General features: G+C 52.0%; 1 protein-coding gene across 1 annotated transcript in view; it reads right to left on the bottom strand.

The window, feature by feature from the left end:
• Positions 1-11,224, bottom strand: part of DIP2C (disco interacting protein 2 homolog C) — a 178,441-nt gene that overhangs the window by 63,083 nt on the left and 104,134 nt on the right. Inside the window, exons 18-22 of the mRNA XM_015560308.1 lie at positions 8,235-8,374; positions 5,455-5,591; positions 3,770-3,978; positions 2,522-2,636; positions 1,839-2,040 (exon numbers count right to left, since the gene is read on the bottom strand). Of these exons, the coding sequence (XP_015415794.1) occupies positions 1,839-2,040; positions 2,522-2,636; positions 3,770-3,978; positions 5,455-5,591; positions 8,235-8,374 (803 nt within the window). The remainder of the gene's footprint in view (positions 1-1,838; positions 2,041-2,521; positions 2,637-3,769; positions 3,979-5,454; positions 5,592-8,234; positions 8,375-11,224) is intronic.

Raw genomic sequence — 11,224 nt, 5'->3', positions numbered from 1 at the left:
GAAGGCCTTCCCCACAGCGCTCAACACAGAACATCCTGGCCTTTCCCCTTGGCCATGGTTCTCGTTTCGGGATTCTTGACATCTGGCAGGTGAGCTGCACCCTGTACTTCCGGAATCACGTGCCCTTGCAAGTGACCCCTGTCCAGACATCTGTCCTGAACTCTCCCGTCACACGGCTGACCTGGGGGCTCCACCACCTCCTCCACACCTGCGTGCCTGGGGACACTAGGTCGAGGTGTCTGATGGAGAACAGGTGAGCAGGACAGAGACATGCCCGTCACCTTGGAGTGCGCAAGGACCCTGGAGAGCCCAACACCCTCAACACCAGAACCACTGCGCCCAGACAGAGCGTCCCCAGTGCAGGCCGTGCCGGAGACAACAGGAGACAAAGAGGAGCTGTGCTCACCCCAGTGAAGCCAGAGCACCCACAGAATTTAAAGCACAAAGACCTCAGTCAGTGCCACTCTACGCTGGGTTGCAGCAATCGCATACACCAGGGATTGAGAGGAGAAATGAGGTGAGGGGGGAAATGGGGAGGAGTATCAGTTAAGGAAATCTAGAATATGAGAAAATAATTAACAGGACAGAAGTGGGACAAAAACAAAGGAGCAGTGGTGCCTGCAAACTGACCTCTAGGCTGTGAAGGGAATTCCCCTTCCCTTACGCTAGGAGAGAGCTGAGTCTCGCGGGGGGAGCTGCATTCTGACCGCTTCACAGACGTCTGCTGGAGGGACCCTGGGGCAGTCACAGACCAGGACTCAAGTCCTGACCACGCTCCTCGTGGGAAGACCCCTCTCCTCACATTAACCGGGGGACCACCTGCCTCACCAAACTCATCCAATCTCACTCTTGGGGTGTGAGCCTTGAGTCCGGATGGTCCCTGCGGCTAACTTGGGCGTGCACCCTTGTGATGACCCAACGGGCCTGTAGCTGTCTCACCATAACGTCGCCCCGATGGCCACTCTATAGGTGGGCAAATGACCATCGGGTCGAGGTCTGTCTCCACCGCACTGCGGTCCCACAGCTGTCGGGGAGGAGATGAGATCTCATTTGCGAAAGGAGATGAGAGCGCCCCCTCTAGGGCTCCCTGAGATGAAGAAGTTAGTATGTGAAACAAGCTACATGCTCCATCACCCAGCATCCTCTGACATATGTCTGCACGTCCCAGGCCGGAGGCCAGGACCTTCGGACTACACTGGTGGATTTGCTTCCTCACGATGCACGATCTTGAGATAAATTCCCTTTCCCTGGTAACTGTGCAACCCTGAAGAGCATGATCAACTCCACTGACAGGAGGAGCAAGTCAGGTAACAAATAATTAGGTGTCCCCTACACCACGGAAGCACTAGGCAAATGCTCACTCTCATGACGTCACAAACCGTTTGCAGAGTTCTTCACGGAATTCAAAATGCTCTCCCACGTGTGAGCAGCTCTGACCCCTAAATGAACCCGTGAAACACGCAAGGAAGCCCTATTCTCATTTGTGTGCAAGGAAACCGTGACTAGAAATTCTGTGCGTCCCCAAGGTCACAGCAGATGGAGGTCTGATGCCCCAAAAGGAGGCGCAGGACACGGGCACCCCCTTCACTCCAGCTGTCCTGCACCCTGGCCCCGCCCTGAGCGGATCTGCAGCCCAGCAGAGCCCTGCACTCCACCACCCGCTTGCAGAAAACACTGCTGGTGGAGAACAAGCCCACTTCTCCGGGGGCTGTGACCAGGAGGGGAGGATGGCTGAGAATCGCCTCCGTTCACGAGGCCCAGGGGGTGTGGCACCCCCACCACCGGCTGCAGAGGCCCCCCTGACACTCCACACGAGCCCTCCCAGCCCCTGGGCATACCTGGCTGCTTCTGTCGAGGTTTAGGCAGGTTTGTGACACAAGTGTGGGGGCACATCAGGACATTGCAGGGGTGAAGCGAGCCCTCCAGGAAAAGCTGCTTTGTTTCTGATAAGTGGATCCCACCGAGCGGGGTTTTGGGGAGGGTGTTTGCAGGAACCAAGGCCAAGCAATAAACCCCGACTTGATGGATGCTGTCGATCGCCTGGAAGTCACAAGAGGAGACCGTGTTCGAACAGGTACTGTGCAGGGACATCAGGCACCCATGCAGACTGTGCAAAACACTGTCCACAGCCCAGGAAGTGCGTGCAGCGCCGTGGTGCAGCCCGCGGGAGGTGCCGTGGTCAGAGAGGGGCTGCCCAGCCGACCCTCACCGAGCTGGATCACTGCGGAGGGATGGTGGAATACCACGCACATTGAGAAAGGAAGTCTGGAGAAAAAATAATATACTTCCAAGATACACACTCTCGACCTCCCCACATGAATAGCAGGAGCCAATTTTGCAACCCCTGATGACTGATCTTGGTCTAACAGCCACTCTCCCACAAACCTAAGTGTCAGGGTTGATGCAGTTTCTGACCAAATGGAGTGACCGTCAGGGGCAGAAGCACAGTCCATGAGGGTTGGCCACACCCTAACAAACGCTCCAAAGCTGCCCTGAGCCGGGGAGAGGTTGGGGGGGCTACCTGGAGCACGCGGCTCATCCACTGGAAGCTGTCCTCCTCCGTGGAGTCGGGCCGCTGCTCGGCCACGATCACTATCCTCTCGTCATGCAGCACGGTCACTGAGAACACAGCTATTCTGCAGGGACAGAGGGAGGCACAGTGAGCACAGGCCGGCGATGCTTGCAGGGGGACCAGTCTGCAGTCAGGAGCTTGGTAACCACTGACGATAGGCTGAGGGGGTTCTAGTACCGAGGGCTGCTTCGGAAGTCATCGCAACAGCAGAGCCCCGGGCACTTATTACTGACAGTGCAGCTCTGGGAGGAGGAGCCTGACCAAGCTCGGACAGAAGTGCCTGCATTCCCCAAGGCCACGCCTCAGGTTTGGCAACAAACCTCTCAGGACGGGCAGAGGGAGTTCAGGTGCGTTTATCAGAACTGCTGAAGTTTAGAAACCCATTCAATTTGCAGCTTGCGTTTGCACCTGTGAAGCAAGAGTGTCCAAATGAGTAGAGATTTTGCGTTTGTGAAGTAAGTTTTCTACTAGGTATGCAGTCTCCCGCGTAAGCACGGGATAGTGGCAACTCGAACACCGGCGCCGCTTTTCACAGAGGTTTAAGAATAATCCAGGAGGCAGCCAATCAATGATTCTCTCTCATCGATGTTTCTAGCTCTCTCTCCCTCTCCCTTTCTCTCTGAAATTCAATAAAATATATATTTTTTAAAAAGAATAATCCAAAAGTGGTGATGCCTCACCCAGTATCTATTTCTCCTATTCCCTTAGCTTGCTGCACTGAAAGTTCTAACACAGTTTATGTCCTTCTTCAAATTAGCAAACACACAGGGCTGAAATCTTCAATACTGACCCTGTGCCCAGCAAGGCAGGGGCACAGTCAGGGGGAAGGAAGTCACGGGAGCCAGTGTTCCGTGTAAAATGGTCACTCACCTATCATCACTGGGTCTTTTGGAAGGACCTGCACCAAGATGAATTTTGACTCTCTGAATTATTTTTTTTACTAAAAATAACATTTCTCAAATGGATATTTTTATTTAACGTAGAGGAGAAGTTAGTGAAAATATATTTATGGGGCTCAGAAAATTCCTATAAAACTGGACATTTCAGAACTCGATGGCATCTCAAAGGTCACTGAGTCCAGCTGCTTCATTTTATATAAGAGTGAACTGCGTCCCATCAGTTGAAGGAATTTGTGCGATTTTACATAAAAAGTGTAGCCTACAGCAAACTGTGCCCACTGCACAGAAGGTGACTCACCTTCCCCTGTAGACAAACTTCATGGGCTCGACGGCCAGCGCTGTGGCCACGATGTCATCGGCGTTGTGTCTGCGCCCACTGACCACCATGAGCCCATCCATCTTGCCCACCACAAAGACGAGTCCCCCGGGACCGACGAAGCCCAGCAGGCCTGTCCGCACGAAGGGATACTCGCTGACCGGGGCCCCCGAGCTCGTCACGGGGAATACCTGGGGAGGCATGCGCTGTGAGTGCCCAGCCAGGCCTGCCTCCCCCCTCCTCCTCGGAGCCCATGGGTCTGCTTCTCTTCAGCCGTGTCTCCTACCCTGAGCCCTGGCTGGGAAAGCCAGCCTGGCAGCTGCTGCCAGCAGACACCACAAACCTGGAAGGCACCTCCCTTGCCCACCCAGCACCCTACAATTTGGTCCAGCTGGCCCACCTGCAGGGCCCTTGGCACGTTTCTTATCACGGCTTCTGAGCCTCTTAAAAGGTGATATGCAGAGGTCAGGACAATAGTCTAATAAACACTAACTAATTCTGCTTATAAAGTCACAGCATAAAAGTGACAAATGGAGCCCGCTGGTGTGGCTCAGTGGTTGAGCGTACACCCATGAACCAGGAGGTCATGGTTTGATTTCCAGTCAGGGCACATGCCCGGTTGTGGGCTCCATCCCCAGTGTGGGGCGTGCAGGAGGCAGCCTATCAATGAGTCTCTCTCAACATTGATGTTTCTATCTCTCTCTCTCTCTCTTCTTTCCTCTCTGAAATCAATAGAAACAGATATTTTTAAAAAGTGATAAATGAAGAATCAAGGGGCATTTTACATAACATCTTTTAGTTGTGAAACGTGCTCTATTCATTAAAACAGTTTTCCTTATTGGAACTACACTTAGAAAATATAAAGGAAGTAAATCACGTGTTCAGATTCTACACCTGTCTCCAGACCTGGCAGGTGAATTGCACAGAAAAGAAGATGGGGACTTTATTTAGATGTGTCTTGAAAATGTGACTCTGCATTCATTCGACAACCACGGTTCTAGACATTAAGAAACGTATCCCCAAGCAACTCAGGCTTTCCTCTGCACAAAGTCATCAGAAGTGTGCTCCCCCTGGGCCGGCAGCACTGGGCGATGGTAGAAACTCTGAGGACATGGAGGTGCAGCTGAGCTCCGTACTGCTGCGTGCACCCACCCTTTCACTCACAGGGCCAACGTGTGTGTGTGTGCCTGTGCTAACGCTACACATGTGTGTGCATACAACACACACGTCACCTGTGTGCACACACCACCCATGCATACACTGCACACCCCACATACACACACAGCATAATACACTCACCACTCACACCACCCCCGTCTGTGCCTGCCTGCTCATGCTGCGGAGATAGTTAGTTAGCGTGCACACCTGTTCACGCCTGGACAAGTGCGTCCTGGGCTGACAGGCCATGAAGGGGGGACCTCAGCTCCCCTGCCAGCGAGGCTGTGCCCGTAGGCTCTCGTCCCTTCACCCACCCACTGTCCCTGGGGCTCTTACTAAACAGGCAAAGGTGAGAACAGTAATATATTAAAAAGAAACTGTATTTGCCCTTTTTGACACTGGCAGGAGAAAGTGCAACCATTTTAATGATTATAAAACTGTTTGTTTTTTTTAAATTACCATCTTATCTTTCACATCTGTGCACCTGGCAGTGGTGCTCCCAGACCTACCTCAAAGGTGTTCTTGGTCATGCCCGAGAGGCCATAGTAGGATGTCCCCGTAGCAATCGCGCACACACAGAGCTCCCCGATCTCGTCTGTCCTGCACAGCTGCGGGATCCCGTCTGGCTTCACGGAGCACATGATGGCTGGACGCGGGAGGGAGGGGCAGTGAGAGAGTTACAGAGAGAGAAACATGGAGACAGAGAGATGAATACGCATGGGAACACAAATAAATAGGAACAAAACTGCAGGTTTGACATGACAGGGAGGTGATGAACCAGCTGGTCATTTTCCCTGAAGTGAGTCATGACTTTTCATGTTGCAGCAAAATGTAAAGTTTCACAATTGTGGCGTCAGTAGATCATTCCAACTGCTTTAATTTTAACGTGTAAATTGTATGAAAGGGGAGTAGCCCTTTCTGCATAAGCATGAGGATGACACTCAGATAAGCCACAGCCACACCAGCAGCAGAGCGCATGCAGCCTCCAGGACGCAACCTCGACCGCGCCCACTGAGGAGCACACAACGCTTGCCCCACAGTCCTTCGAGCTCTTCTGGGTGGAGGCTGTGTGCTTCCTGTGGAAACTATAATCTCTGACCTCAGATTCCCTGTCAAGCCGGGGCCCTTCACAGAATATTGTTTGAGAATTTCCAAACCGGCCATTTCAGCACGAAATCCAGTGATGCTAGTTTTCTCGGCTGTGGCAGGCATGCCCGGCGCTGCCATGACCCACGCACCGTGATTGGCCACCACAGACCGTGGGTCTGATTAGGGAGCTGGCGGCTCAGCGAGGTGGGTGTGTCAGGATGGCTGGGCTGAACCCACCACCCTGTACTGGAGTTAAGGTGACAGGAAGTGCCACGTCTAAGAAACAGAGCCAAGAACGTGCAGGAACATTCAGCTCACGCATGGGGAGAAAATTTCAGAATAAAATTATACCAAAAATTCTTCACCCATCAGATAAAAAAAAAGTGTGATAACTTAATAGGGAGGAGGGAGTGGAAAGAGAGAGGAACATTCCCCCTCAACCCTCCCCTCCCCCTGAGTGGTAGGATGGTAATCTTCACGGCTTTCCCAAAGGACCCAATGTTATCAGTTATGTGGGCATCTGCCCTGGGAACAAATCCAGTTTCTAGAACTTTCCATTTTGACTATCCTCACATCTGCGCAGATGAAGCACCGACGAGTCATCCACGGCACACAGTTCAGCAGCACAAGAGAGACCATCACTGGGGGTGGGGGATGACTGAATAAATTACATGTATTCCAACACCGTACCCTACACGCCTGGGGAGGAAGGACAGCTCCTCACGCACTGACAAACGAGCTCTAAGATACAAGACAGAGTGCCGTAAACCAAGTGACACTGAACAGAGGAAAAACCCACAGTGCTCTCTCTTTACGTGAAATAGAAAGGCTGTGAAAAAACAAATATGTGTGCCCATCAGAGTGTGTGTGTGTGTGTGTGTGTGTGTGTGTGTGCGTGTGTGTCCCCACAGCCCCAGAGTATTTCTGTAAGGAAGTGTTATTGCTGGAAAGGACGTTTTATCATTGTACAACCTGAATCTTTTGAAGCTAAAACCACGGGGATCTATTATTTATTTCAAAAATATTTTTTTTAAAGGAAGGAGGAAAAGGAACCAGGAGGCCTGGCTGAGGCTGGAAGTGTGCAGCGGCCTGAGACATACAGTATGTGGAGGGTTGTTGGGTGTAAGCGAGATTTCTGTGACAAAAGGGCCCTAGGAGGAGACTTTATGTGCAGGCATGGACTCCAGGAAGCCCAGCCGGCTCAGAGCGCCATGCAGAGGGGCCCTGGGGGTGCTCCCATGAAGGTCCACACGGGCTTCACACCTGCAGTGCAGGGGTGTGTGCACCTCTGGCTCGTGGCGCGTGCTGGTTGTGACGAAGCTACGTCCGCATTTTCGGTGCTGTGCACGCATGTGTCCGAGGGGCCGTGTTGTACCTGGATGTGACTGTCCCCCTATGAGATGAGACTGCACTCCCACGTGTGGAGGGCTCATCAGGAGAAGGTCCAAACTCAAGTGGGACCTGCACCCGAAAAAGGAGCCCCCTCGATTGCGAGGGCCTAAGTGCTCACGAGGGTCCTGAGAGAGGGGATGCATGTGAGAAGCAGGACCAGGTGAGGGTATTCTGCAGTCAGAGGGTGGGCTTTCCTCTCCTGCCAGCAGCCAGTCTGCCTGTGCTTCCTGGAGCCCAACGAGGTCACAGGAGCAGCCCAAGTGCAGGGCAGGGGGTGGAGGACAGGGGTGCCTGCTGGTGGGCCCTTCAACCTGGTGCCTCTCTGCTCATTTGTGGAAATGATTTCTGTGACTTTTCAAAGGGGCTCTACCACTAAAACAAGTTTCACTAAATACCCAAACCCCCATCCCTCAGTCTTCATGCAGCTGCAACAAGCCTAGCTAGCACCCAGCTCTGCACAGTGCATCCGACGGGGTGACCCGCGAGAGCTTGACCGTCAGAGAAGCCACCAGGGCCGTGGGGGTACAGAGCAGCTCCCCATCCCCACCCCAAGGGGACAGGAACCCCGGTTCCAGTGCACAAGGTGGTATAGAAGCCTTTGTCAGCTTCTTGAACATTTTGGGTTTCCAGGAGGAGCAGCATTACCACCAACCGTGAAGCTTAACAAACATGTAAGGAGACTGGAATTAAGCATCGTCCCGAGCACTCCTGCCAGCGGGGCCACGGGTGCCGACTGATCCCTCCCCCGCCCACGTCTGGGGTCCTGACTGGACTCCCGCAGTGTCTGTGGCCCGGGCCCCCCTCTCACCTCCGGGCATCACGAGGCCGACGTCCTGCACGGTGAGTACAGACAGCTTTTCTTCCGAGTCCACCCGGATGACCCCGTAAGTCAGCCCGTGCATGGAGAGGACGCCCCGGCCGGGGGGCTGGTTGCTGTCGTCCGTGGGCCTGTAAGAGCAGTTTTGTCTGAATACACAGAGGCAATGACATCATCATAAGCACGTGAGGATCCATGCACACCACAGGCAGTCACTCTGGGTCCCGCAGGGCTCCTGAATGCAGGCCTGACTGCCACATTCCCAGGGTTCGTAGTTTGTAAGGGCCTGTTATTGACATGTTAGTGTCCGTTAATGCTACTTCTGGGTTTCCGGAATATTTCAAAAGGACCTCGGAAGCGTGAAGGCACCACAGCATTCGCATCTGCCCCTCCCACACACACCCACCATAGACTGACTAGTTCAGTTCTCTCTCCAACCCTGTCTCTGCGGGATTACATGTTCCAGTTTTGGACCCAGTTAAACGGGAGAGCAACGATTCTAAGAGCAGGATGATAGCATGGGATATAAATGAGAGGGATTCTGCGTATCCAGCCCCACGCTCAGCGTGCCCGGTATAGGCTCAAATGCAACTCGACGGGTGAGAACCTGAAATGAGGTGGATGCTCGGAGATTCTGGACAGCGGGTTCTTAGGCACACTCTTTGGATGAGAGACATGCTGACATGCTTTATGGTCAGAGGAGATGGGGTTTTGGAAAAAGTATGGTTTCTCTGCATCCACAGTCCGCCCATGCCCCTGGGCTCCATGGTCGCCCCCACCCCTCCTGGCCTCATCTCCACTCTCACTCTCCTCCAGTGCCCAGCCCGCCCCACCTGGGGCTTCTGCACTCGTCCTGGCCTCTGCCTGGAAGTTCCCGCAGATGTCTCCGCGACTTTCCCCCTCCCTGTCTTCTGTGGTGGCTTAAATGTTCACCTGCTCCCAGCTCGCAGCACCCAGCTCTGCAGAGGGTGCCCTCTGACTCTCTGTGCTGCCTCCTCCATCAGTCTGCACCTCCTGGTCACTGCTGCTCCCCACCCCGGCAGGAGTGTCTAGCAGTCAGTGTCTGACTGAACTAGTAAACAAATGAAATCTTTCCAAGATCATGGGCTTTATCCCTCCAAATTAAAGGTTCTTCCATGGGAGCTAAGTGAGAGCACAATCTAGGTAAACACCACCTTATTTTTGTAATTTTCCATCTACAAATGTTTAATGTGGTTTTAGGATCTAAAGACTGGACTATAAAAATAGAAGTTTGCTATTTAGCTTCCAAATACCATGAACCTAAAAGTATGAGTGAGGAAACATGAGTTAAAATTTGCAAAAAGGAGATCTTACTTGAATCAAGTAACTAGTATATTTTTAAAAGGAGTATATGTTATATGTCAATTATATCTCAATAAAAAGAGAAGCATAAAAGACCCTGGAAATAGAATTATTCTGTGGTAATCAAAAAAGGGCAGAGCCGCCATGGCCAAGTGGCTTGGTTGGTTGAAACACCATCCTGTACACCAACAGGTGTGGCTTGATTCCTGATCAGGGCACATACCCAGGTTGTGGGTTCAATCCAGGATTGAGGCACGTGTGGGAGGCAACCAACAGATCAATGTTTCTCTCTCACATCAATATTTCTCTCTTTCTCCAAAAATCAATAAAATGAAAAAAATATCCTTGCATGAGGATAAAAATTAAAAAAAGCCTGCCCAAATAATAAACTACATGGGATCGATATTGTTTCCTTGGCTTGTCCTTTTCCAAAGACGCGGACACATCAGAAGTTTGAAATACCAGAGAGGAACCTGCCTGTGGCCAGGACTTCCTCACCCGCAGCTGCCCTTGGCAAAGGTCCAGGTGAGAGTCAGAAATCATGAGCCCGAGCACCTGTTGTGGGTTGAACTGTGTCCCCAAAGAGACAGGCCCAAGTTCTAAGGCCCAGAACTTCGGATGTGACTTTAGTGGGAAATGGGAACCTGGTCGATACAATCAGTTAAGACGAGGCCTTCCTGGAGTAGGGTGATGGGCCTTAATCCAACGACCAGTGTCCTTATAAGAAGAGAAAAAAGAAACACAGACATGGGAGGAGGCCTGTGGTGACAGAGGCCAGGATTGGGTGACAGGCGTACAAGTCAGGAAACACCAGGGGGGTGCAAGCAGGTTTCTGCAAGACCTGCCAGCACCACCACAGGCTGGAGAGAGGCCTGGAACCCATTATCCCTCTGAGCCCCTCGGAAAAAAACCCACCTGCTGACACCCTGAGCCCAGCCTTCTGCACCCCAGAACTGTGAGAGAACCGACTGCTGTGTTCAAAGGCACCCAGCGGGAGGTACTTTGTTGAGACAGCCCCGGGAAACTCATATGCTCTATTTAAAAGCCACATGAAAGCAAAGTGAGGCCGTATGTGCCATGGCACAGCCCAAGTTCGGAAGGTCCGGGAACACTGATGTTTAGTAACCAAGAAGCCAGGAGGGAAAGGTTTCCTTAAGATCCAACAGCATGCAGTCTATTGTCCTAACTACCAGACCCACTTTCCTATGTTTAATAGTGAGTGAGAAGCAACATTCTAAAATGTACTAAAAACCTTAGAGCTGCATTTGTTAAAGGAAATTTTCAATTACGTCTATAAAATAATTACAAAAGATTGAGAATCCTCACTTAAAATGTCAACTGATGACACTAATCTTACAGTACTTCAACCCCTATCACCATCCTATCTAATAAAAGAGAAACATGGTAATTAGCTGTACGTCCGCTACCCTTCCCATTGGCTAATCAGGGCGATATGCAAATTAACTGCCAGCCAAGATGGCAGCCGGCAGCCAGGCAGCTTGAAGCAAACAGGGGCTTGCTTGCTTCAGTGACGGAGGACTCCAACGTTCCCTGCCTGCCGCTGCTGGCCTCTGAGCTTGCAGTTTGAAACATTGTTATAAATATAGAAGCTAAAATAACCCCAGAAACCTGCTTTCAGCCAGCTGGCATCTCAGCGC

The sequence above is a fragment of the Myotis davidii genome, unplaced genomic scaffold, assembly GCF_000327345.1.
Source record: "Myotis davidii unplaced genomic scaffold, ASM32734v1 scaffold194, whole genome shotgun sequence".
Taxonomy (NCBI): Eukaryota; Metazoa; Chordata; class Mammalia; order Chiroptera; family Vespertilionidae; genus Myotis; species Myotis davidii.
Note: the sequence above shows the minus strand (reverse complement) of the source record. Positions and strands in the feature narration are given on the sequence as shown.